Source organism: Littorina saxatilis, linkage group LG7, assembly GCF_037325665.1.
Source record: "Littorina saxatilis isolate snail1 linkage group LG7, US_GU_Lsax_2.0, whole genome shotgun sequence".
Taxonomy (NCBI): domain Eukaryota; kingdom Metazoa; phylum Mollusca; class Gastropoda; order Littorinimorpha; family Littorinidae; genus Littorina; species Littorina saxatilis.
In genome coordinates this window covers 30,755,898-30,783,344 of record NC_090251.1, presented here as the reverse complement: position 1 = coordinate 30,783,344, position 27,447 = coordinate 30,755,898, and the positions used below count along the sequence as shown (strand labels likewise).

The following is a 27,447-nucleotide window of genomic DNA, read 5'->3' as shown; positions in this document are numbered from 1 at the left end:
ACACGCAAATAATTAAGATGTATAAACGAAAGCAAAACTAACAGAGACTATGAATCGGCGGCTCGTGGATGATCGCTTTCTTTTCTTCATGAAAACTTGATCGTGTTTTGGGGGTTTTTTTGGAGGAGGAGGGGGCCTGTAATGAACGGCCACCTGATATTTGCGGTCACCTTTGCAATGACTAATGGATGACCGGATATGGCAGGTACTACTGTATCGAGGGCTGACCGCATAAACATCGTAACGCAGTTTCAGCTAATTTTACAGGAGAGCCATCTGAAAGTTCGACATCTAAAATCAAATATTTTCTTGTTTCTATTGCCCAACAAATTAGTGTCTATGGAAACAGCGTTCGTTTCTCTGCATGTTTATGTAACTTTTGTAATCACAAATACTGTTTTATATACAAGAATGGATGATTTGTGTGCTATATATTGATTAAGACATTGATGCACTCCGGCACAAAGCATACTCTAAATGAATAGAGGTCTGCATAAACCACGTACAAGCATTTCCGCTGTTTATCCAGGCCAAATGCATGACGTGTCAGGGTAAACCTGGGCTGCCTAACAGTCGCAACTTGAGATACTGACAGGAAGTGTTTGTAGGTGGGCAGCTCTAAATCCTCAATAAACGTCGTAGGTGGAACTATGATTTGGTCGCGATAGCACTCTTTGGAATTTACAGCCTGCGGAAACCAATTATAAATACATACGACCTTCAGACAGACCATTCCTTGCCTGAATTATCAAACAAATTCTGCTAAAAACGAGTAAAACTAGTAACAGCCTTTCAAGACCCCACAAAAAAGTGACTTAATCACGTTTTGGTTGAGTATAAAGGTCGTACATGTATACGCTTTATTCGTTTTGACCTCTGTAACTGTTGCTTATCAAGTTCTAGTGAAAAGTGTATTATACATCTTAATCTGATGACGTAATCAGACAGTGCTCCTTTTTTTCTAATTTGTTCTTAATTTATGATTATTACACAATAGGTTCCATGAAAAAAAGAGTTAAAAAGAGAAAAAAACAAAACACGGCAGAATTTGATTAGTGGGTTGAAGTAAACGCTAGATTAACTCGATACTCCATGCAGTAAAAAACAAACAAAAACACGCAGACACACAGACACAGACACAACACACAAACAAACAAACAAATAGGAAACATTGGAAACTAACCTGATTCAGCATTCCGATGTATTTTTGTATCCTAATCACATAATTCTGCCGATGTATCATAGTTGCACAACACATCAATGTCACATTAACGCGTTACACAATGGAGTGGTTGTCGTTGCCATCACATAAAGGTAGTGTTATAATCCGATGTAGGTTTCTGTATCCTGTATGACATTGTAAGCATCGCAAGTGCAATGTATGTCAACGTATCAAAGTTGTAGGACACATCAATAGCATGTCGATACCACAACAAAAAGTTGGTATTGTAGGTCTGTAAGTTGAAGTAACATTGTGTATCCAGCATGTACGTGTGCCAGTCATGAAATGTAAAAATAAAATCAATCAATCAATATGAGGCTTATATCGCGCGTATTCCGTGGGTACAGTTCAAAGCGCAGGGATTTTTTTTTAATCAAGACGGATCACAATGGCTTTTCTAGTAGCAGTCACTCAGGTTGGCCTGAGAGTCTCGGGCGAAAAGTATGATACTTATTCAGAGTCATTGTCCTGCTCATTGATGTCAGGCTGTGGGAGGCGGTCCATAGCAGCAGGAGAGACGATGAGGCTCGTGTAGAAGCTGTGGTGCTCCTCGGGAATGACCCCAGAGGAGCCCAGGTACAAAAGATCCGTCTTCTTGGCCTCAGAGATCGGAAGTATTTGGCTGTACAGGTACGGTATGGTGTGGACTGGAGCAGCTCGACCTCTCTTGCTGCCCCCAGCTACCTTGATTGTCTGGTAGGGCTGATCAAAGGAAGTTTTGTACAAAACTTCTTCTTCTCTGTTCTTTTCGAAGCGCAGTGCCTTAAGTTTCAGCCAGTTGACTTTTTGCCCAGCGATGTCGGTCTTTGTGTTCCGGAGAGTTGCTGCAGCCAGTGACTAATTTAAAAAATCTGTGAACTTAATTGGGATCACCTGATACGGGCGTGTTCTTCTGGCCATACGCAGAATGATGTCTCAGCTACTAGGGGTGTAGATGGGCGTGCTCTTTTTTGCAAATGTGATTGCTGCATGCATGGAGTCGCATTCCATCTGCGTATGGCCACTCTCCAGGTACTTGTGTGTGATGGTTTTAATGTTTCCGATGTTCTGGACTGCATGGGCGAGCGCAGCTGCTAGGTACTGATTTCGATTTTGCCCTGAGCAGCAGTCTGAAAAGATGATAACTTCCTCAACGCTGTTTGGAAGTGAACGAAGATAAAAATAAATGCAAGTTGCAATCTCGCAAGCTCCTCTTTTACCCTCAGATTCGTCCCATGTGTAGCAGTTGGCTTCTCCATCAGCCAGTGAATAGATGGTAAAGTTATACACTGAGAGTTTTCGTCTGTAATATAGCAGACTCACCAGACCACAAGGCGCCTGGAGGACCGCTTGGAGATCCAATGTAACGACATGCTTTCGGCGATCTTCCTTTGCCTCTGCTTTGTCCTTCTCTTTTTCAATACGGGCCCGCTTCTTTCTTTCCTGGTGTTCTTCAAACGCCTTCTTGTCATCTTCCGTGGCCAGTTCTTTGATCTTTTTCATGGTGAAAGCAGCACACAGAGAACACTGATCTTTCTTTGGGATATGGAATGCCAAATTGTAATCGTTATTGAACACCTGTCGTTAACTTTTGGTGGAAACTGGCTGTCGACCCACTTCTTTGCACTGTTGCGCGTACAACTCGTGCATCTTCTTGACCGTCAGTCCAGGCTCCAGGTATTTACGCTGCGTGTCCTTCCGTTGGCTGACAATATATTGTCCAAACGAGCTTGGTGACATGTTATATTTTCCTCTCGTTTTCTTGCCAGTGCCAAACTTTCAGCTTGCACCTCAAGGAAATCATTCTGTTGTTTTGTCTTTCGACGTTGTTGTCTATTTTGGGCGGGGAAGCTGCTGTCAATACTTTCCGACTCCGAGTCATGCGGTGATGACTCCGATGGTTGAAATGTCGGATCTGAGGAATTATCGGCTATCTCCATGACTTGTTTCAAGATGAGGGGTTCTTCATCCGATGAGTTAAAGTCTGACTTGGCTGTTATGGAATCCATCATGTTTACAAGAGGTTCATCATCAGATGAATTAAAATTGTCGGCTAGTTTTTGAACCAGAGGTTCATCGTCCGACGTATTGAAAGCGTAAGACTCCTCCATCACCTCGCTCTGTTGTTCGCCGTTGGTTGAACTCATATGGGGCGCTGAGTCAGAAGCTGAGACGAAAGATGCCGCTAGATTCTGATATACACTATTTTCCATTCTGTCCGGGTCCATGGCAATACCAGGTACCAATCTACAATAGAAAAGATAGTGATTTTAATCAGATATAGTTCAAACATCAAACACATTGTTGAAACGATACTCCTATAATTATACAATTGTCGGTTGACTGTCTCACTGATCGATTGCATGGTTCTGTGTGTGCATGTGAGTGTGTGTGGGGGTGGGTGGGTATGTGTGGATGTTTTTTTTGCACATAGATAATTATGTGCCTGTGTATTTGTATATGCTCACATGCATTTGTCAATTTTTAGTGAACTATTTGTAATTTTCCTTGCTATTATTTTGGGTCCTGTGCTCTAATTTGTAGAGAAATTGCACTTACAAAGTGTACATTACATGTACTATTATTTTTATCATTATTATCATTAACTGCAGAAAGATAAGATCGCACAGAGAGAGAGAGAGAGACAGACAGACAGACAGACAGACAGACAGACAGACAGACAGACAGACAGACAGACAGACAGACAGACAGACAGACAGACAGACAGAGACAGATTTAACAACAAAAATCAGTAGATGCTTACCTTTTTTTAAGATGCACTGAATCGTTGCAAGAAGAAATGACAAAAGGCCCAGTCAAAGCAAACCGACCCTTCCAGAGGAAAGAGAGTCAATGCAATGGTACTTTGGTGTTACATGTCGTCCTTGTCCGATTAAAACCTCGTAAATCGATTGTTTCGAGAAAAACACAAAAACGTCTTTAAAAAATAACTTGTCATCAAAATAAGCCAATTTGTTCTGCACATGCTCTACAAACACAAACAAAGTACTGTGTCTAATCAAATAGTGTTGTTCACAATTAAAACGCAGGATATTCAGCAAAATTGCAAGATACGAGTTTTTCTTTTTTAAAACACTTGAAGACTTACAAGGTTTTGTAACATAGCCAAAGAACAAAAAAGACAAAAACAATGTTTTATACGCAGTAAACACACAATCGTTCTTTTGTCACAGTGTTCATTTGTTTTTTGATTGTACAAACCGATGTATAATCATTCTTGTGTAAAATGTCCTTGCAGTCTCCTTGCAACCTTGTCAATTAACACACAAACAAAACCAAGTGTAAACTGAAGCTTATCAGTACATAACATTCTTTGCTTGCAGGAAAGCGTAAACATCCATACAGGAGCCTTTTTGCATGCACAGAAAACAGAGTATTCCTTGAAAACAATGAGATATCTTAGTTTGAGTGCAATTGTCATCCAAATGTCCTTGAACAGCTAGTAGTTATGCAGGATGACCACTCATGAGAATGCAGAGCTTAACGACCATAGGGTAGACCATGTGTATTGGTATGAATCTACTGGAAAAACCTCCTTGACATGCTGAAGATGCTGCCACTTTATGTCTTTGATGGTCAGCCGTACTCAGTAGAGCTGGGGGATGATATTGGGCTCACCATGTGCTCTTCTTCTTCTTCTTTGTGAAAAAGGCCACCACTCCTCAGAATAGATGAGCTTGTAGCGACAAGTACCGTCAGGCAGGTACTTCGGACTGCGAATATCCACCAATTATGGATCCCCAGAAGTGTCTGAGATCAAGAAAGTCCTTGAAGAATGTGTGGGCTACCTGGACAACTTTGTAAGGTTGCCTTTTTCTTGCAGAGGTGATGACTTCCACGTATTCGGCAGGCCAGACTATCTGCCTTCTCCTTAGTTTGTTTTTGATAGCTGGGTGTACAGAGTCTACTTTCATCCAGGTATGACCTTTCTCAGGAAACTTTTGGAAAACGACTTTTCCTTGACTGACTGCAAAGTAAAGATGGGCGTTTCCCAAGACTATTAAACTGCGGTTCTGGTACCCACAGCCGTCATTGTAGATAATGATTGCCTTGGTTGTTTCGCCAACTGTTGCTTTTGACTTATCTTTTTTGACTCATCCTAAAAGTAGCAAGTAACCTCTGTGTCACTCAAGTTGTACAATGTGAAGACAGTAGTGGCAGCACAGCTTGGCCTTGAAGTATTTGTCATTTGCTTATATACATAGGGCCAACAAGTCGACCTGCAGATACATGGTGAAAACTTGGACATCACCATTCTCTTTAGCAACCCTCTTGTCAATGTTCTGTTATTTGCAAGCTTCGTCTTTGCGTTGAATGTGCATCTGGTACACATGCTATGGGATGTTTCCGTACTTGGATTCACAGCAAACGTTGCATTCATAGTTTTTGGGGTTGGTGAATCACAATGTTTGGTTTGCTTCACTACTTCCATTACTCCTGGAAGATAGTGATTTTGTTTCCAAGCGAAATCTGCACCATCAATTGACTCCTGCTCGCTCATGCGGAGCTTGCACCAGACAGAGCAAACATGACTCCTAATGCAAACAAGTCGAGCAGATACAGTTTTTGTCATGCTTTACAGTTGTTGGGTCAATGCAGTCCACATGAAACTGACCATGATAATGGACACAGTACACCCAAGAAACACAATCAGAGTCCATACGAACAGTGATGTCATCTATGATAAGTTCCGTTTCGAAATTCCATGGTATAGAACTTTTATTCAGGCACACACAGCACATCAACCTAAGATCTTCAAGCGAAGAGAATTGGCTTTCAGGTGTGAAGGACCCACTGCCAGACATGACGGACTGCATTCAGACACTATAACACAACTTCAGTACGTGACATATGCATACCTGTACATCTTCAGCTAACAAATAAGATCAGAAGTTCAGGACTGAACTGTTACATAGTTAAGAGATATTTCAGAATACTTTAACTGCTTAATCTCTCTTTGTAGTTATGCTTTTGTACTTAGCAAAGGAAAATACTAACAAAAAAATCATTTGAACAATAACTGTTGTCGTAGAGCGTCATTTTACTACACAATACGTAATGTGGGCACTTCTAGCTTCATTAATGACTCTAATATTTAATTTTACCTAAACTCTGAACGTACGGACATGTTACCGTAACCTCGTATCTAACGGAAACAGTTCATTTACCGCCGTGTTTAGATATTAGAAAACTTGTAAGTCGACATACGAGGTTTGCATCGGCCAAAACTGAAAAACACACGAACAAAAAAAAGCTCGTAACTCAAGTTACGTGTAATTTTGGTTCGCGGTTTTGCCAAAATGATATACGAGGTATTTTTATATCCATTTTTAACTGACTTCCAGCGATCTTAGGCTTTCACCACAATAACCAAAAAATAGAGAAAAAATCGTAGATTATATTGATGTAAAAAAGTAGATTTCGCAAAAAATCGAGTTACGAGGTTTTAATCGGACAAGGACGATGTATTCTCTAGTGTGAGAAAAAACTGCTATGTGCCACACCAGGTCCCGTTAGGAGTGGAGGTGTTGACATGTGTCAGATAACCCCAGATTCCATCTCGGTCAAAAGTCCCGTTAGGTCCGGATATGTCTGCCAACGTGTTTATAATTAAATCAAACAATACTGGCCTACACGCTGGCAGGCACTAATGATAATATCCGGATAGCCATCAGAGAATCGTGACTGAACCGAGTGCACAAGAACTGTTGGAGATATTACTTACTTTTGTGTGTGCAAAATGCTGCATACTAATTGGAACATCACAGAACACACACACACAAACACACAGACACACACAGACACACACACACACACACAAACACACACACACAAACACACAGACACACAGACACAGACACACAGACACACAGACACACAGACACGCACACACACACACACACACACACACACACACACACACACACGGGTGGAATTGATGATGTGCAGGAATAGGTTGATTTCTTGATGTCAGTGTAATATAACAAGATGGAGTGTACCATCAGAATCAGGAATTAAAAACATGCAGACTGATGTACTACATTTAATAACCCTGATGGTAGCCGCCTTGTCCCAGTCTGAGTCGACGTAAACAAAGCACCTGCTAGTACAGCTTTTATACAGATCTGCTATATATGTAAAAGCAAACAGCACCCGCTCCGCATAAAGCCAGCTGTGCAAAGTAGGTGGTTCATGCAGACACTTTTTTTGGAGCGCACTGACGAAACGCGACCCAAAGGAAGCCAGCTTTTCTAGCTACCAGGTTCATGCAGCCAACTTTTCAGGGAATCTGCCTCCGTTGACCATCGTATATCTTATTATGGTTGTTATGTAGGCATCACAATGCTGTACATTTTATACTTTGTTTAATCATTCATTAATAACTCATTAATTAGAATCGGAAATCAGTTTCTGATGTCACACACACAAAGTGGAGGTGAAACTGAATCGAATGATATAAAAAAGTGATTTTCGATAAAATTGTTATATACGATGTTTATGCGGTCAGCCATCGACATGTGTGTGAACATACATTTCAGCTGTGATTTTTGTGTGTGTTTGTTAAAAGTTGCTAAGTGACAGCTGATTTAAATTCCTGAGTCGGTTGTTCTCATCATCCCCTGCTTTTTGTGATTTTTAAAATAAAATGGACAGCAGATATAGTATGTATTCTCTGTACCAACTACTATAGCTGAGACATTTACATTGTGGTTCAGTCAAATTGTTTGGATACAGACCAGACTGGACCTCGTTTGTCATCTGTGATTTCTATTATTGATACGGTTATGTGCTATTACCTTCATCGTGGGTCATGGACGACCCAGAGCCTCACAAAATTGTCTTATCTCAGAAACTATTTGGAGTTTTTAATTGAGACTTCGTGTAATCTCTAATCACCATACGACCTTCCCATTGCCCAACTTTTGAAATATTATCTTTGTTAACAAACAAATAAAAGATGACGTAATTTGAACTGCACAGTTTGGATGATGTGGGTCGTGGACGACCCATATGGAATTACGTAAGGAATTGTACATTGTTTATCCTTGTTTGGATGGCGTAGGTCGTGTACGATCCATACTCTGCAAAGAGACGGCACAACGTTTCTCCCTATTCGGATGGCGTGGGTCGTGTACGACCCATACTTTTTATGTTAAATCCTTCTTTTGGACCGTGTAGTCCAACGCGTGATCCGGTGAAGGTTAAACAATGCAATGTCTACAGTTATTCATTTTTGCCCGAAACACTTTCGTTTTTGTAAAATACAATTTGTTTACCTAATTTTGTGCCTTTGTACTTCATATAGATGGAGAGAGAGAGAGAGAGAGAGAGAGAAAGGTATGTGTGTGTGAGAGAGAGAAAGAGAAGGAGAAAGTTCATTTTATGCCAGAAGAACAAACATTACAAAATTCACATAAAAAACCACCTGTATCTAGGCTGTAGCAAAACCAGCTTTGTTATTTGCTGCTAATTCATGAAGTTTCTTTAGTTCAAGAAAACATAAATTAGAATAAGATAGAAAAAATAAAAGATAAAAAAGCCATTGCGAGAACACTCTCACACACCTTTTTTTCTCTCGAATGATGACCCTGTTTCTTTTGCAAGGCATGTTACTGTAAGCTTCTTGTAGCTTTGGTGAAACCACATAGGAGAATACACTGAAAACACACGGAGCAAACTTAACATTGTTTTCCATACTGCCTTGTTCTGCAGGATTTTGCAGTCATAACACTCTAAAATAATTATGGTTTGTACAAAATGTTGCATTCATTTCTCAGACAAAATGTGAAGGCCTCTGAGGTTCTTCCATCACAACAAGGTGTTCTCAAGAAATCTCAGCCAAGATGCAAAGTATCTCAGGAAAATGGTGATACTGTCAACATTGAAGGTAAGAATGGAGATGATAAGAGCAATCCAGGCAGGAGATTTTGCCGACGGATTTTCAACATGGTTGAGCTCCAAATTGTTCTTGATATCCTCAGATTGCACAGTTTGCATCCTTTACATCTTGAGCTTTATACAATTTAGTTTACAGGTTAATGTATATATATATATATATATATATATATATAGCAGAAATACTTCAGTGGTTGGTTATTTTTGGCCACTTGGCTACATTATATTACAAATGAGTTTCATCATAGACACTGCGGTTATAATTTCTTTTTGACAACTGCATGATATGACGCATACATAATTGCAGCAGGTTGAAACTGTATGGCCATTTCATAATCTTGCTTTATCTCTTGGTTTCGCAGACACTGACGATGTTCACGTGAGCCTCGTGAATATTGCCGACTCCTCCGCAGTAGAGGTTGCCTTCGAGGACCCTGACCCTCAGCCAAAATGGCCGACAGGATGGGTGACCCAGTACACTCAGCTGACGCTGAGAACATTCCGAGAGTCCAAAACTCGCATCATGAGCAAGCTGAAGATCATGGAATCTGTGCTGCTGTGTCTCCTGGTCTCGCTGGTCTGGTTCCAGCTGCCTCGAACCGAGGAGACACTGCGGGACAGGATGGGCGCTGTGAGATTTTTTTACACACCCGGGTTGTGTATAGGTTTCACTCTGTCTGTGTGCCCATTTTTGGCTCACGAAGTGTAGCATATGCGATCGTAACTTTGTCTGTCTGTGCGTTTGTGCGTGCGTGTGTGTGTGCGTGTGTGTGTGTGTATGTCTGTGGTAGAAACTTTTAACATTTCTGAGTCTATGTGTGAGTGGTTATCCAAGACTATGGATAAAGCTCGCATAAGATTACGTCACGGTCAAAAGTGTTTGACGTCAATTAATGCATCATGACAGCATGCCTCCCTGTAGTCTTTCTCTCTCGCGTGGTGTGTGTGGTCTCGGTCATTGTTATTTTGAGCGGGCCGAGACTATTTGGCAGTCGTGTCCCTGTAAGTAGGCTACATGCAGACACAGACAGATCTAGATCTAGTGTCTCTCTTTCTTGCACAGTGTCACCTAAGCTTACTGTGTGTGTGGGTGTGTATGTGTGACGGAGTGATTGAGTTTGTGTTACTGTTTGTCTATTTCTTACGTGAGCCTTGAAGGCTTCGCCTCTTGTTACGTATATATATATATCTGTTTTTTTGTTGCTTTTTTTTTCTCTTCTATGTTTTTGTCTCTTCTTTCCTTCTCTCTCTCTCAAGTTGTCTCTCTTCCTCTCTTGTGTTCTTTTAAGGGAAGTCTCATTTGTCATGCCTTGTCAGTTACTTAATTTTGATAGTTTAAACTTTAATAAGCTGGTTTCTACTAGGATAGACTCAGTTCAGTTCAAGGTTTTTTTTACCTAGAATCTTAGAATGTCACAATCTTGGCAACATATGTGAGCCTGCATTCGGATTGCTAAAAACTAAGTGTTTTTCAACACTGCAGCTTTGTTAGACTGGACTAGTTTATTGTAAGAAAAGGATTCATGGATAGTTTTTAACCTCTGTTGAGTGGTGTGTTGACTGACGTTTCTATCTTCCTTTCAGCTTTTCTTCACGATCATCCATTGGGGATTTACTCCACTCTTTGATGCTGTGTCTTCATGTGAGTCCAAATTTCCTCTCTGTTAGTCTGTATCTTGTAACTTTCCCCCTTTTTTTTAGTGTTTCTGTGTGCATTTGAATATTTTAGTGATTCAAAGAGTGTTTGCTCTGTCGTTTTCAAGAGTCACACAATGTATTCAATCAGACTTTTTCACAATCACCTTTTTTTATAAGCAAATTTTTCACTTTCTGCAGATGACCGCATGGTTTGTCAAAAGAAGAATCGTCAACCGAAACTGCTTACAAAGATTAATATTCCCGCGAAAAGCAATAGCTTGCCTACCAACCCACCCCTGTTTTTATTTTCATAGGTACACTATCCACTTTATCTTTCACTCTAGCGAAATTAGGCGCACCAACCGAATTGAGGATAGTTACCCTGTACAGGGATTTCCTCACTGTTTTGAAGAAAGAGGATTCCCTGTTTGTGTGTTGACTGGGAAGTGTGTGTTTATGAGCAGTTTGCGCGTATGTCACTATGTGTGTGTAAACACTGGAGGTTATTTGTGTGAGAGGGGCTAAACATGGATGAAGTTTTCTTTGAAAGTGATTTTGCGCTTGGCGGCTTGATGATATCGCATTCATTTGCACATTCTTTACGGCAGTTCCCATGGAGAGGGTGGTGATTCACAAGGAGAGGAGCGCTGGGTGGTACCGCCTCTCAGCTTACTACCTGGCCAAAATGACCAGCGAACTGCCCCTCATTCTCGTCCAGCCTTCCATCTTTGTGGTGGTGTCTTATTGGTGCGTGGGATTCAACGGAGTGGGGCCTTTCTTCGCTACCGTCGTCGTTGTCATGGTTAACGCAGTGGCAGGACAGGTAGGTTGCTTGATTCAGTGTGTGTGTGTGTGTGTTTCACACATTCATGTGTGTGTGTGTGTGTGTGTGTGTGTGTGTGTGTGTGTGTGTGTGTGAACTCACTTTCTTGTCAAGAATGAAATGAAAATGGGGACAGGGAGATGTCATTTGCCAGTAGTTTCCCATATTTTTGTTTCCGGTTGAAGGGGTCAACTAGTAGCCAGCTATTAATCTGTTAATAAAGTAGCATTTAATTACATTCCTTATTAATTAACTGTGCAGTACTGATGTGTCAGCAAAAAGGGATGTTAAAAAATGCACTTGTGCTAAAAAAAAGTCAGCCTGTTTAGTACTCGGCCAAATTTCAAACTCACAGATAACCTTACAATGTATCATGAACTTTTAACAATGAAGTTAATTTATAGATACATATGAAACTGTTTATAGAACACATTTCAAATGTCTTTGCTTTGGTGCTTTCAGAGCATCGGGCTTCTCTTGGGTATTGCATGCATGGACTTCCGCAAGGCGATGACAATAGCTACGATAGCCATGATGACTATAATGTTGCTGGGTAAGATTTTTGGGTTATTTCATTTTACATGGGAGCAGTAACTATACCGTCAGTTCTGTGATCGGGGAAGGAGTTGCATGCTCCTCATTTGCAACAGTGTAGTAAGAGGGGGCAGTGTTACCCTTCTGGCCTTGATTCAAGCTCAATATGACACATTTTTCAGGCATGCATTTCTGATACCTTGGCTAAAGCGACCTCCAATCTCAATGGCGTTCTTTCATTGGGAATTTGCTGCACTTGGGGTCTCAGATCCTAACATTCTCTTGACTGTAAACAGATTTTGTTTAGCCCTTTATTTGATCTTTTTGAGCATGCCTGACAGAAAACTTTTGCCTGAATTTTTCTCAAATGATCAATACCAGGGCAAATTTTAGAATAAAATGTAGGCTAAAAGTGCCTGAAAAACTGACTCAACATGACATATACTGTCTGAATTCAGGTGTTTACCCTTGTACACCAGCACTTATGCATGCTGTTCTTTTTGAACATCTTGTACAGCAGAAAATCCTTACTGTGGGCATGGCTTCAGACTATGGGAATGTCCCTTCTCACCATGTTGCAATTTTCTCTCACTGGTTGTTTTGCAGGTGGGTTCTACACCCGAAACCTACCCTTCTGGTTGGATTGGATCAAGTACATATCCGTCCTGCATTATTCTTTCCATTCCGTCCTGGTGCTGGAGTTTACGAATGCCGCTCCGGTCCAGTGCACAATGTCCGCAAACACCTCGCAGTTCTCTCAGTGCATGCAGCCAAACGTCACGCACATTGCCTCAGAAGAGGTGCTCAAGTTCTACAACGTGGATCTGACCTTCTGGCACTACTTTCTGCCTCTGTTCGCCTTCATCGTGATTTTCCGTGTGGCGGGCTATTTGGTCTTGCGGTTCGTTTATCGACCAAACAGTGCTTGATGTTAAACATTTCTTCAATATGTTTGTGATCCAGGTTTCTTTCAAAGAAAAGTTTTGCAAGATTTGTGACCATTTTGGGAAAAAAATTCCTGCCTTGAATTCCTGCCAGTGGGCCAAGCCAAAGCGCATGTTTTTAAATCTGTTTTTATCTTTTTCCATCATAAGGACACTTAAAAAAAATCCTGTTTCTGATTTGTTTACACACAGAAACTTGCGATGTCTTTAAGAAGCTCCGTTTGTAAGGGTTGTGAATAGTGCATCTCAGTTGGAAGCATACCGCTTCATATTATGGATGCATGCAGTGTTGTTCCCAGACTCAAATGACAATTGTTCAGCTGAACCTGCAATGAAAATATGATATACATACTGGGTCCAAATGTTTGCTTCCAAAAATACTTGGTTAGAAGACATCCTACATGCCAAATCTATGGGCCGGTTGACCCTCCAGGGGTCAGAACAATTTGTCAGATCAAAAAATTCAGTGAAACCCAACTTTAACTTAAGACCTTCGAAAATCTGAGAAAGTCAGGTCTTGAAGGAGTACATTTACAAAGGTTATGAACAAAAGATCTAAAAAAAAAGAGGGCCTTGTAAGGACGCAGTATTAAAAGGAGGTTCCACTGTATGCCTCAGTGACTGAAGCCTGAGAACAACACTGTGCATTAGTTGTAATGTTGAAATTGTTTATTGTGTGTGTTTCACTGTGAAGTGGACACTTTCTGTCATTATGTGGAACCAAAAAATTAGATTGTTTGTTTTTGTTATTATGTGTGTGTTTCACTGTGAAGTAGAATGTTTTATTTTGCTTTTTAAGTTAGTTCAGCGAGTGTTTTGTATGCAAGCGTTATCTCTCTGAAGTGACCGAGTTCTGGTGTTCTCCCAAACTTCTTTATATGTTGATTTCAAAGCCAGCTCCCACAGCTAGGTACGTAGTGTGTTGTAAGACAGTATGTGGTATGTAACCGTTGAACGTTTGTTTGTAACTTGTAAGGATATTGATTTTACCCGTGTTCAGTTGTTGTGGCGTGCATATCAGTAGTTATCAGAATAACCTCTTGGTTGATATTACTCAGACTCAATCCAGAATCTCTGAAAGGCAAGGTGTGTGTGTGTGTGTGTGTGAAAGGCGAGTAAAGCATCCTGTAGCTTTTTGTACATACTCTTAAATTAACGCTCCATGATGTATCATTGTAATTTCAGATGAAAGTAACCAATCCTTCTTCTTCTTCTGCGTTCAATATTTATTTGGCCATGTAATCGTAAAAGCGTAGACAGCCGATTTTCTTTCCGCGCCAAGTTGGCTTCTGTTTTCGGCGGTTGGAGCTTTAACCTCGGGGTTGCTCCCTCCCCAAGAATAGCTGCCTTACTGGGCTGACGAGTCCATTCTGCCCGGGTAACCAATCCAAAGCCAACTTGTATGGGCATAAAAGTTTTTTTGTTTTTTTTCATATAAAAAGCATTAAAAAACATCAACAGCTTCTTTTTAAGTATAATTATTATTGTATGATTCAACACGTCTTCATTGTCTTGAATATCATTCCAACGTGGAAAAAACAAGAAAGGTTTGTTGGAACGGTTAATTATAAACAAAACAAAGCATTCAGTACAATTTTTGTTTGTTCTATCCTCCAAAGCAAATAGAAACCTGTATGTATTAAGATTTGTGTGTTTGTCAGCTCGAAATCCATGTAGTTGCCCCCGAAGTTGAATAATCATTCAAAGTTTGTATTCATGATTTTATGCCATCCCATAAAAATCCATGAGCAGAGCTCTAAACTGAAAACTGCTTGCTTCAAAGCAGTGTATAAGACTATAAGCATGCTCTACTACGTAATAGACTGAGATGTGTAAGTGATGGCTCCTTTTACAAAATCTTGAAGAATCCTGTGAATTAGCTTGTACACACATAATATGCATGTATTATTTTTATATAACCAAGGTGCTTAGTCAGAAATACTTAAATGTTCTTTTTACTTTCTGAGTAGTAAATTAACCAGTACTTTAATTGTCTGATGAAGGGGAGATTCCATTTAGCTCTGGTTTCAGGACAAGCCCTATGTAGAAATGAGAGAGCTTGGTAGGATTGACTCTTCTTGGGATCTGGTAGTCTAATATTACTTACTATGGACTTTCAATGGCATTGTCTGCTACATAACGCATACAAAAGTAATAACCAATAAACGCTGACCAAAGGTTGTCTGTATGATTTCTAACACACAAATGCAGTTCTTTCGGATGCCTGAACTGTGCTTGTGTGTAAAAAAAAATACCCACAACGGCCAATGTTCTGAGAAAGTTTGAGTGTTCATGCAAAACGGGTGCATGTCTTCATTGAAACTAATCCACTTCAGGCAAGGACAATCTGCTGAATTGCAAGGACCCAACATCCAGCCCAATGATTCGCAGTATGAGCAAAGGTTAACAGAAGAAGATGTGAATGAGAGTGCTATGACTGTACAGTGAAACCCCCTTTTAAGACCTTGTTTTCTCAGACTTTCTGTTCATAGCCTTTGTAAATTTACCCCCATTTTAAGACTCCCTCCTGTTTTTCTCAGATTTTGTTCGTTAAAGAGGGGATCCACTGTAGTTACTAAGCGAGTATTAGACCGCTGTGCCCCAGGAGGCGAGATGACAACCATTGCAAACTCTTCCATTCGACAGCAGCAAGGGCCTTAGCATCTTAATACATTTAGTCAAGTTTTGACTAAATGTTTTAACATAGAGGGGGAATCAAGACGAGGGTCGTGGTGTCTGTGCGTGTGTGTGTGTGTAGAGCGATTCAGAGTAAACTACTGGACCGATCTTTATGAAATTTGACATGAGAGTTCCTGGGTATGATGTCCCCAGACGTTTTTTTCATTTTTTTCGATAAATGTCTGATGACGTCATATCCGGCTTTTTGTAAAAGTTGAGGCGGCACTGTCACACCTTCATTTTTCAATCAAAGTGATTGAAATTTTGGCCAAGCAATCTTCGACGAAGGCCGGACTTCGGTATTGCATTTCAGCATGGAGGCTTAAAAATTAATTAATGACTTTGGTCATTAAAAATCTGAAAATTGTAATTAAAATTATATTTTTATAAAACGATCCAAAATTACTTTTATTTTATTCTTCAACATGTTCTGATGCCAAAAACATATAAATAAGTTGTATTTGGATTAAAAAAAAGCTCTGAAAATAAAAAATATAAAAATTATGATTAAAATTAAATTTCCAAAATCGTTTTAAAAACAAGTTCATTTTATTCCTTGTCGGTTCCTGATTCCAAAAACATATAGATATGATATGTTTGGATTAAAAAAACGCTCAGAAATTTAAAACGAAGAGAGGTACAGTAAAGCGCACTATGCGGCACAGCGCAACCGCTACCGCGCTAAACAGGCTTGTCATTTTCACTGCCTTTTGCACTAGCGGCGGACTACGGTCATTGTGAAAAAATGCAGTGCGTTCAGTTTGATTCTGTGAGTTCCACAGCTTGACTAAATGTAGTAATTTCGCCTTACGCGACTTGTTCCAATGTACAATGAAGTGCAATTATCAAAACACAATTATTATTTGTGTGGCACTTTTACTGTTTGGTGACTTGCATACCAAGAATAAATGTCTGAAGCTTGGGGATTTGTGTTAATGACACTTTTTTTTCTCACTCATACACAAGTGTGTTAACTCGAAACATTCCTTTTTTGAGATTTAGTACAAGAAATGGCCCATGTATATATTTTGGCTTGTCAACATACTCATTTGAAAAGAACAGTTTGTGTGTTCTGTCAGGCACTATTACAGTTAATGTCTGCTTGTACCTGTGGAGGCGACAACTGTGTGAAAAGAGGCACACATCAGATCTTCAGTTTTTCTGTCTCAGATCTGGCCAGGCTATTACATGGGATATGACCATCTCTACACTTGGTCACATACCAAAAATGAACATCATGGGTGTCTCTGTACAATTGTTTTGATGAATTTGACAAAATTAATTCATAAAAATTCCAGTTGGCCACAGCAAGCAGTCATGGTGTTTATTTTGTTGTTGTATATATACTGTTCAAAAAAAGAAACGCATAGTTGCTACTTGCCAAATTTGTTTTATTTTTCGAAAAAATTAACAGAAAATCCAATATTTAGATTATTTGTTTGAAATTTGGTATGGACACAGTTGAATGCACACACAGTTCATTTGCATCTTCAAATCAATCAGTCAATCAATACGATTGGGTGCCGAGGCTGTCAAGTCAGTAGGGGGTGTGACTGCCTTGAGCAGCAACAACTGCCCGGCACCTTCTGGGCATGGACTGGATCAGATGCCGGATATCTTGCTGTGGGATGGTGTCCCACTCCTCCTGAAGTGCCTGCAATAGATCGCGGTGATTTGCCGGCGCTTCTTCTCGCCTGCGCACACCTCTGTCCAATTCATCCCAGAGGTGTTCTATCGGGTTCATGTCTGGCGACATGGATGGCCAGGGAAGCACCTGGACATGGTGGTCGGTGAGGAACTGGGTGGTGAGTCGTGCTGTGTGCGGGCGAGCGTTGTCCTGCTGGAATATGGCATCCTGGTCAGCCAGAAGAGGAAGGGCGTGTGGGCGCAGAATTTCCTCCACGTATCGCTGGGCAGTTATGCGCCCTTGGACGTGCACCAGGGTGCTCCTTCCAGCGGTATTGATCGCCCCCCACACCATGACGCCTCCACCACCATGAACGGGTGCCTCATCCACACAGTTGGGCGCGTAACGTTCGTTTACTCTCCGGTAGACCCTCCTCCGACCATCATGTCGCTGGAGCAGGAAGTAGGACTCGTCGCTGAACCACACGTGTCTCCAGTGATTCCGGACGGTCCAGCGAAGGTGCTGGTTGCCCCACTGCACTCGGTTCTGGCGATGGCGGCGGGTGAGGACAGCTCCTCTGTGAGGTCTGCGAGCTCTCAAACCAGCTTCATGCAGGCGGTTCCGCACGGTCTGGTCCGATAATCGGTGTGGCCCGGGGAGAGCCTGGACAGAAGATGAGGCCGACAGGAAACGATTCCGGAGGTGGCGGAGCCGTATGAAGCGGTCGTGAGCAGCAGTTGTCGCCCTTGGTCTTCCCGCTCGTGGCAAGTCAGCAACGGAGCCAGTGGCTTGAAACCTGACCCACAGTCTACTGATGGTGCTCTGGGACACGTGGAAGTGCCTGGCGATTGCACTTTGACTTTGGCCTTCTTGTAAACGACCCAATGCAATTTGGCGGTCTTCTCTGCTCAATCGGGCCATCTTTCGTCGCTGAATTGTCGTCTGATTTCTTTGTGGCGAACAATCCGCTTTTATGGGTTTTGGAAGACATGGTGAGAGCTCAATATTCCCCGAGTTTCACGAGATTACACTGAAGCATGACGAGTGGTCATGCCAAATGAGCAATTTTGACATTGTAGCCACTGATAACGCATGCGTCACGTGCAGAGCTCACTTGTGGCAATGGACGAAAGGTCGACGACCAGATAAACATTTTCTGCAGTTTGGTGGATATTCTTGTAGCCATATAACTAAATTAACCAAATATTACAAGCTATGCGTTTCTTTTTTTGAACAGTATATATATATAGGACCAAGTGGAGGGATGTTCTTATCCCATGTGAAAGCCCAATCAGATCTGAGAAGTAGAACCAAACTTTGTTTATGCGAGTGAGAGTGTGCATTGTATACAGTCGAACTCGCTTAAGACGAATCACTGGGGATCGGGAAATAAGTTCGTCTTAACCGAAATTCGCATTAAGAGAATTGATTGATTTTTTTACTGTCACAATTTTAGAAGTAAAATTTAAAAAGTCGTGTAAAAGCATGTACATGCACATTCTGATCAATCTCCGATTTCATGGTGTCCACCAGTTCTGGTGCATATATATGTACTACCCTGGCCAAGTTTCCTCTCAAGACATCAAAGAGACCGCCCCATAGATTAAACTCCCCATAGGTTAAACTGGTCACTGACCCGGGTGCAGGAAGTGTTTCCTCTCTCATATGAAAGGGGAACCACCTCTCATAGCTAAAACTGGGTCAATGACCCCTGGGAAGAAGGTCAGTGTCTATAAAGAAGGCCACCCAGCCATCACAATGGACCTGCCTTTGATCTCGCCTCACACCAGATCCTTGTAGAGACAAGGAGACAAAGCGGCTCTGGGGCGATGAAAACGTGTTTGTTAAAAGAGGGGTTCGTTATGCAAATGATATGATATGTCGATCTCGGGACGAGTTTAAAGATTTCGCCATAAGCGTGAGTAAATTACAGACATTATGCATGCTTGGGAATCCAAAAAGTGCTCGTTATAAGCATAAATTCGTTACAAAGAATTCGTTTCAAGCATTTTTTTTAAGCATGAAGAAAGAGGTATTCAGTTGGGAACTTAAAACTAATACGTTATAAGTCAAAATTCGTAACTAGCGTGTTCGTTTTAAGTGGGTTCGACTGTATGTCTGCAATGCTCGGAACAAAGGGAAGTGCTGTTTTTACACCTTACTCAATGTAAATCTCACAGCATATTAACTGATACAGTGAAGTCCGGCTGTAGTGATAGACCCATATAGTGATAGTCCGGCTGTAGTAAAAGAATTTCTGGGTCCCGGTCCCAGTTGTTCATGTTCTTTGTTAACTTAGTCCGGTTGTAGTGATATTTTTCAGTCCGGATATAGTGATAGTCCGCTTGTAGTGATACTATTTTCAAGTCCCGGGGAAGCTAAAGTCCGGCTGTAGTGATAATGTTCGAGAGTAATCTCCCTTTACCAAAATGGCGAGCAAAAGCCAGCCACGCACTGTGCTTACCCTGAAGCGGAAAATTGATCTGACAATTTTTTCACCAAAACCAAAACATACGGACAACGCACTTTTACTTTCTGCACACCCACACAATGGAATTCTCTCCCCTTTCACATCCGCCACTGTCAGTCACCCCAAGCATTCAAACGAGCACTTAAAACGCACCTCTTCAAGAAATACAACCCCTGATTTTGTTTTCTCAGTCCATCAGTAGGCTACATGTAGTGTATTTGTTGTTTTAGTGATAATGTATATAAACATCTAGGACTGTTTTCAGCATTGTTGATAACATGTTCTGTTTGATTAAGGGTATTCAGCTGGTATTTCCTTGTTTTTTACTACCTATTTTATTCATGTTTTTATTACTCACTTAGTGGAAGAATCTTTTGTAATGTATGTTTGATGGTGTATGCTTTTAATTAAGCGTTGTTGACTATGAATGTAGATGTAAATGCTTGTATAACTGTTTTAATTTTAAATGTGTCAAGCGCAAAGAGCATAATTGTAAAGTTATGATGTTGCGCTATATAAATGCTCATTTATTATTATTATTATTTCTAAGTGGCCCTTCTCTCTCTCTCTCTAAAACACACACACACACCGGCTGTTGAACTGCCAGGACGGGGGTAGGTTAACACAGGACAATTGCAAGCCTGACAAAGACAGAAGAAACGTCACAAAACTAAATCAATAGTGGTTCCAAAATCACCTTGTTACTGCCTTGAGGCTAGTTTACCAAATGTGCCGCCGCATGTAGCAATAAAAGCTTTGAAGATATCACTACAAGCGATTGGCCGGATGTAGTAATAAAACCTACAAAAATAGAACTATAACCGGACGTCCGGATGTAGTGATAAAACCTACAAAAATATCACTATAACCGGACGTCCGGATGTAGTGATAAACAAATTTGGTCCCGAGGGCTATCACTACATCCGGACTTCACTGTATGTTGTTTATATAAAAAAACAAATTAACCCTTGTTGTGTCTTTTTGTATGCTTGTTTCTGAAAACCATCAAAATGACAAACTTCTGCAAGTTCACGCACACCTTTATCTACATGGTGCTCGTCGCTGCAAGTGTACAAAGACGAGAGCGAGTGCACAGCCGATTTCAAAATTGCTGCGAAGTTTTGAACAACAACAAAAATTTCACAAATGAGATACCGACATTACTTGTAGCAAATAAAGCTGAATAATATGTGCCGATTTGATTCACTAAAGTCCTTCAGCTGGGGATCTGCAGCTACTCAAATTCCCAAAAATGTTGAATTGTGAATTTTTCAAGTGCTTAGCCTCTGCATGAAAAGTGTTTGCTACAAAAGTTGTAATGTGACTGAAGTGCAACACGCTGAAAGAAGAGTAGGGGCTTCCTCTGCAAGGTGTCTTGCCCCCGCTTTGAAATCAAATGTGCACACGAGCTAAACATAGATTGGGACAATTTTTGCACCCCAATAAAACCTTTCATTCCTATGACGTTTCATTTAAACTTGCTGTCATATGCAATTTTTACTTGCAAGGACAATTATCCAGAACAGGTGGGTTTTCTTGTGTAGCTGGCTTGTGTTATGCCATTCATACTTGTGTACTTTGGTCAAGATTGTGGATCATAACAGATGTTTGTTCAGATGATATGCAAGCTTCCAGATAAGAGTTAAACCGGTGACAGGTTTGTCGACTTGCATCCAAAATGTGAAAAGTGTGCGAGATAACCAAGATGGGTGCCAGATCAAGTGTATTTATGACTATACCAGGGCGACCTGCTAGTGGTAATGTCAGCCCCGAAATCTCAAGGTCTTGGGTTTGAATCTTTGTCAAGGTCAAGCCCCCCCCCCCCCCCCTTGAAAATAGTTTCCTCCGCCGTGAGAACGCAAACAGGAAGCTACCAGCCCAAAAGACAAGCGTGGAATGACGCCGTCAAGGTAGGTCGGCATTTAGGCCGCCTTTCGATGTACAAAATTTAGTGTAAGATCATCATCTTTTCACACACCTAGCCCCGTAGTCGTAAATACATTTGATCTTTAAATGGCACAAGTTTAAATGAAATGACACGACTATGAATGCGCATCGGGATGTGAAAAGTCACCATTTTTTCAAAGTTTTAGATCCCTGGACCTCTCAATGTTTCTAAAACACTCTTGCACTGGGTTTTTGTCTGTCACAAGCCAGAAATGCAGACTTCATTCATACAGTCCGTCTTCACCACTCCCCTGATTGCCTTCTCACCATTCACTGTTAACACCAAACTCCAAAATTACGTGACGATTTTTAATTCCCTATTAACACGCGACAGTTTATTCATGAGAAGGAGGAGGAGGTGCACCAAAGCCGCCGCCACCACCACCACCGGGTCGACCACGTCCAAAACCTCCTCTCTGCAAAACAAACAAAATGCAAATCAGAACATTTCCCTCCATATGTACATAAAATGTTCAGTGAGGAACACTTGCCCTGGGCAAATTCAGAAGATAGTGCACAAAAAGAGATGAAATTTCTCATGTGATGAGGCTGCAATTCAACAAACTGAAGTTGTTATCAGTACTGTTGTCTTGTTTGACAATGGACCATAGGATACTCACAGGTTATGTCACCCAAACTCAAAATTTGAATAGAATGACATTGCTTATAACAAGCTGGATAAATGCCAAGGAAAAAAAGTATCTAAAATCTGGCTGGGGTACAGGGGCAACCTTGGCACTAGTGGCGGGTCATTGTGGCTCAATTCACATGCCAGAAAACAAAATTGTAGTCAATTTTAAAGGGAAGTGAATGAACACTGAAAAGTAAATGTAGAAATGTGCTCAAAAGATTGCCGCTTGACTTTTTTCGTTTATTATTTTCTCAGGCTCACATTTTTTTTTCCCTCAGGCAGTCAGTCACTCTTGCCTTAGAAAACCATAGGCCCCAGGATGAGTATTCCAGCCTAGACAGCTATTTAACCTCTCCTCAGTGTGTCTAAACTTGTGTTTTGTTTGCATAACAAAAGTCACCCTCCATGCCCCGGAAAAGAGTTAGAGGATAAATAAAGCCTGAAACTAACAAAAAAATGAAAAGCAATACTTACGAACTGGAAGCTCTCGTTGGCTCCTGCACCAACATCGGCCTTCTTGTCACCACCAGCTGTGGAAAAAAACAACACCGGTCATTACTCTGTGCTAATGGTTCACAGAAAATGGTCTGCTTCAACAGGACTAATGAAATCTTTGACCCACACTGTCTATAGCTTTTTATAGACCAGTGAATCCCCATGAACATCCCCTGGCTACAAATCTCATATAACCATGGTTAAGGTGGATATAAACTAAGCTCCGACGAACAACAGTCACAGTTTTTAATTGCTGTCACGGTTTGATAGAGTCATGCACAGTGAACCTTATATCAAAGGAAAATGCAGAGACTTAGGAACACAACCGTACCAAAATCAAGATGTTGGTCAAGAAAGAAAGACGCACAAAGCAATTGAAAACTATACTGTTCAAAAAAAGAAACGCATAGTTGCTACTTGCCAAATTTGTTTTATTTTTCGAAAAAATTAACAGAAAATCCAATATTTAGATTATTTGTTTGAAATTTGGTATGGACACAGTTGAATGCACACACAGTTCATTTGCATCTTCAAATCAATCAGTCAATCAATACGATTGGGTGCCGAGGCTGTCAAGTCAGTAGGGGGTGTGACTGCCTTGAGCAGCAACAACTGCCCGGCACCTTCTGGGCATGGACTGGATCAGATGCCGGATATCTTGCTGGATCGCGGTGATTTGCCGGCGCTTCTTCTCGCCTGCGCACATGTACGTCTGTCCAATTCATCCCAGAGGTGTTCTATCGGGTTCATGTCTGGCGACATGGATGGCCAGGGAAGCACCTGGACATGGTGGTCGGTGAGGAACTGGGTGGTGAGTCGTGCTGTGTGCGGGCGAGCGTTGTCCTGCTGGAATATGGCATCCTGGTCAGCCAGAAGAGGAAGGGCGTGTGGGCGCAGAATTTCCTCCACGTATCGCTGGGCAGTTATGCGCCCTTGGACGTGCACCAGGGTGCTCCTTCCAGCGGTATTGATCGCCCCCCACACCATGACGCCTCCACCACCATGAACGGGTGCCTCATCCACACAGTTGGGCGCGTAACGTTCGTTTACTCTCCGGTAGACCCTCCTCCGACCATCATGTCGCTGGAGCAGGAAGTAGGACTCGTCGCTGAACCACACGTGTCTCCAGTGATTCCGGACGGTCCAGCGAAGGTGCTGGTTGCCCCACTGCACTCGGTTCTGGCGATGGCGGCGGGTGAGGACAGCTCCTCTGTGAGGTCTGCGAGCTCTCAAACCAGCTTCATGCAGGCGGTTCCGCACGGTCTGGTCCGATAATCGGTGTGGCCCGGGGAGAGCCTGGACAGAAGATGAGGCCGACAGGAAACGATTCCGGAGGTGGCGGAGCCGTATGAAGCGGTCGTGAGCAGCAGTTGTCGCCCTTGGTCTTCCCGCTCGTGGCAAGTCAGCAACGGAGCCAGTGGCTTGAAACCTGACCCACAGTCTACTGATGGTGCTCTGGGACACGTGGAAGTGCCTGGCGATTGCACTTTGACTTTGGCCTGCTTGTAAACGACCCAATGCAATTTGGCGGTCTTCTCTGCTCAATCGGGCCATCTTTCGTCGCTGAATTGTCGTCTGATTTCTTTGTGGCGAACAATCCGCTTTTATGGATTTTGGAAGACATGGGGAGAGCTCAATATTTCCAGAGTTTCACGAGATTACACTGAAGCATGACGAGTGGTCATGCCAAATGAGCAATTTTGACATTGTAGCCACTGATAACGCATGCGTCACGTGAAGAGCTCACTTGTGGCAATGGACGAAAGGTCGACGACCAGATAAACATTTTCTGCAGTTTGGTGGATATCCTTGTAGCCATATAACTAAATTAACCAAATATTACAAGCTATGCGTTTCTTTTTTTGAACAGTATAAGAATGCCGTACGAAACAGCTCAGGTGGTCTCCACCTTAACCCAAACAAGCTCAGAGGGTAGGTACTCAAGAAATTTAGCATACCAAAATCTTACGGGGGAAAAGTGTTTGAAACAAAAAGTGATTCCATATTTCACTGTTAAGTCAACATTTCAATTTACATTCAATGCTTAGTGTCAATTGGAACAAAAATATTCACTACCAAATTTCCCAGGTTACAATAAATTAAAGGCACTGAAAGCAAAGTGACAACGCATAAGCCGACTCATTAGTGGAGTAACAAGAAGAGCAAACGCTCGATCGAGTCACTTTCGCAGTTCTGAATATTATATGAGGCATCAGATGGACAGGAAGAAATTGCTATTCACAACACAATGAGTCACGTTCACATAAAATTTGAGCCCGGTCACTTTTATAGTTTCCGAGAAAAGCCCAACGTTAAGTTGTGTGTTGCCGAACAGAAAAGGCTAGTTATCTCCCTTGTTTTTCTGATAACGTTCGTAAAAGGCTACAGATGTAAATACTTTGATGTAAAGAATAATCCTACAAAGTTTCAATCACATCCGATGAACTTTGTCAAAGATATAAAATGTCTAATTTTTCCTTTGACGCTGACCTGTGACCTTGAAAAAGGTCAAAGGTCAACGAAACCATCGTTAAAGTGTAGAGGTCATTGGAGGTCACGACTAAACAAAATATGAGCCCGATCGCTTTGATAGTTTCCGAGAAAAGTCCAACGTTAAGGTGGTGTCTACGGACGGCCGGCCGGACGGACAGACTAACACTGACCGATTACATAGAGTCACTTTTTCTCAAGTGACTCAAAAAGTAACCATGTCAGAGAGTGGGATGAAGCACATATCAGAACACTGAAGGGTTTACTTACGGGGTCCGCCAGCCTTCCTGTACTCGCGGTCAGGGGCGGGTCCTCTGGGGCCACCCTCTGCGGGGCCTGTAGAATACAAGTATGACGTTTTAACCTGCTGCTGTCTTTGCAACTTCAATTACATCACACACTCACATTCTCCGTCATTCTTTCTGCCACCATCATAAATAAAATTTTAAGAATTATCCCGCTGCATGCTTGTTTGTCCACAGATACAGCTTAATATACAAGAATGTAACTGCTATTACCTCTTCTGAACCCATTTTTCTCCTTCAATTCATCACATCCAACTTTCATATATACTTATGATAAGGACAAATGAACATCCCCACCCCATACTGAGTTCTTACAGTTTACAATTGTCATGACATTTTTAATTTTGAATTTTTACCTGCAAATTTTACCATGCTGGTAAAAATATAAGCTAGTTAATTCCTTGAAATGAAAATAAACTCACCCTTCGGCCTAGGCCTTGATGCCTCAGGGCGTGTCTGTCTCTTGAGTGTGGCAGGGACGATTTCTGCGGGCAGGTGGAGGAAGTCCCTCAGGTATTGGATACCCTCATTTGTCAGGTACCAGTAGTAGTTGCGCCATGCGAACTGCTCACGAACGAACCCCTTTGACTTCAGGCTCTGAAACACAACCACTATTATAATTGATGTGAACTCTATTAACTTATTAAGTCATAGGTCTAGATCATGGTGTGGATGCAACATTGAATAGACCTTTTCGATATCTGAGCAGCTCTCGCGAGATATCCGCAAGACACTCTCTTTGTTATGCTTTGAACATCGCAAGAACTTCAACCCTCAGCTTTAGCAGCTCGCTGTACCACATGATTTGCTATGCTCTAAAGTTTGCAAAAGCTTGGACTAACGATAGGATCTATTTAGTTTTTAACAAGCAAGTGATCTAGATTACAGCATGCAAGATACACATATGCATTGAAAAATGACATGCGTGTACCTATTTCACAGAAAACGCCTGCAAGTGCCTAAAATTAGGAGCTAGCCCTCCTAGGCCACAAATAAGATCACATACCGTCAGGGCCTTGATGACATGGAGGTTGGGGACATCGATTTCTGGGTGTTTGGGTGCAAAGAAATCCTTCTTTGCCACCAGCACACCCTCCTTGAACAGGTATTCATAGATCGATACGCGATTTTTCTTGGGGATCAGCATCCTGCAAGCAAAATACACGGTGTATTAGTACTATAAGTATAACATTATGGATAGACGAGGTCGTGCTCTATCACTCATCGTGTCCATTTCACTTTTCAGTCATCTACCGTTACAGTTACACTACAGTTTACACACCACAGTGTCACAACACAAATACACACAGGAAGATAGCAAAAGTCCTGAACACACGCATAGTTCCAAATACTTAAAATATTGAAATATAGTGTGCCATATACAAAGCAGAAAGGGAAAGCAACAACTGTACAGCCATCATTGATCATTTATGTGTAGTTTTGGTTTGATTGTTGCAGTTTCAGATGTAAACAAACGCCAATTACTTTCATCATCGGGAAAATGAGCTGTTGATCGATTACTTCAATCGTATCTGATCATTCTAGGGGCAATTTAAAAGTAGATGTTCACTGAGGGCATAGATAAATGTTGATTTACAAATGTAATGTGGTATCTTACTTGCTGCTTTCATGCGAGTCCCAGCGGAAGAGGAAGTTGGGGAAGTTTTACAAAAAGTTGGAATCTTTCTCTTGTGCTAGATCTGCAACAGAGGATGATTATGACTTTATTAAACCCATTTCATTGAA

General features: G+C 41.6%; 2 protein-coding genes across 2 annotated transcripts in view; one reads left to right on the top strand and one right to left on the bottom strand.

The window, feature by feature from the left end:
* LOC138971157 (uncharacterized) overlaps positions 1-20,403 on the top strand; it is a 45,449-nt gene extending 25,046 nt beyond the window's left edge. Inside the window, exons 9-14 of the mRNA XM_070343790.1 lie at positions 9,001-9,110; positions 9,481-9,749; positions 10,703-10,760; positions 11,365-11,579; positions 12,042-12,132; positions 12,720-20,403. Coding sequence (XP_070199891.1) covers positions 9,001-9,110; positions 9,481-9,749; positions 10,703-10,760; positions 11,365-11,579; positions 12,042-12,132; positions 12,720-13,042 — 1,066 coding nt within the window. The 3' untranslated portion in view covers positions 13,043-20,403. The remainder of the gene's footprint in view (positions 1-9,000; positions 9,111-9,480; positions 9,750-10,702; positions 10,761-11,364; positions 11,580-12,041; positions 12,133-12,719) is intronic.
* Positions 20,404-22,075: 1,672 nt separating this feature from the next.
* On the bottom strand, positions 22,076-27,444 carry LOC138971159 (small ribosomal subunit protein eS10-like). The gene is made up of 6 exons (XM_070343794.1): positions 27,320-27,444; positions 26,708-26,849; positions 26,124-26,298; positions 25,667-25,732; positions 22,886-22,941; positions 22,076-22,196 (listed from the first exon to the last, which is right to left on the bottom strand). The coding sequence occupies exons 2-6, from the start codon at positions 26,846-26,848 to the stop codon at positions 22,116-22,118; spliced, it is 519 nt and encodes a 172-aa protein (XP_070199895.1). The 5' UTR covers position 26,849; positions 27,320-27,444; the 3' UTR covers positions 22,076-22,115.
* Between the last annotated feature and the right edge of the window lie 3 nt (positions 27,445-27,447).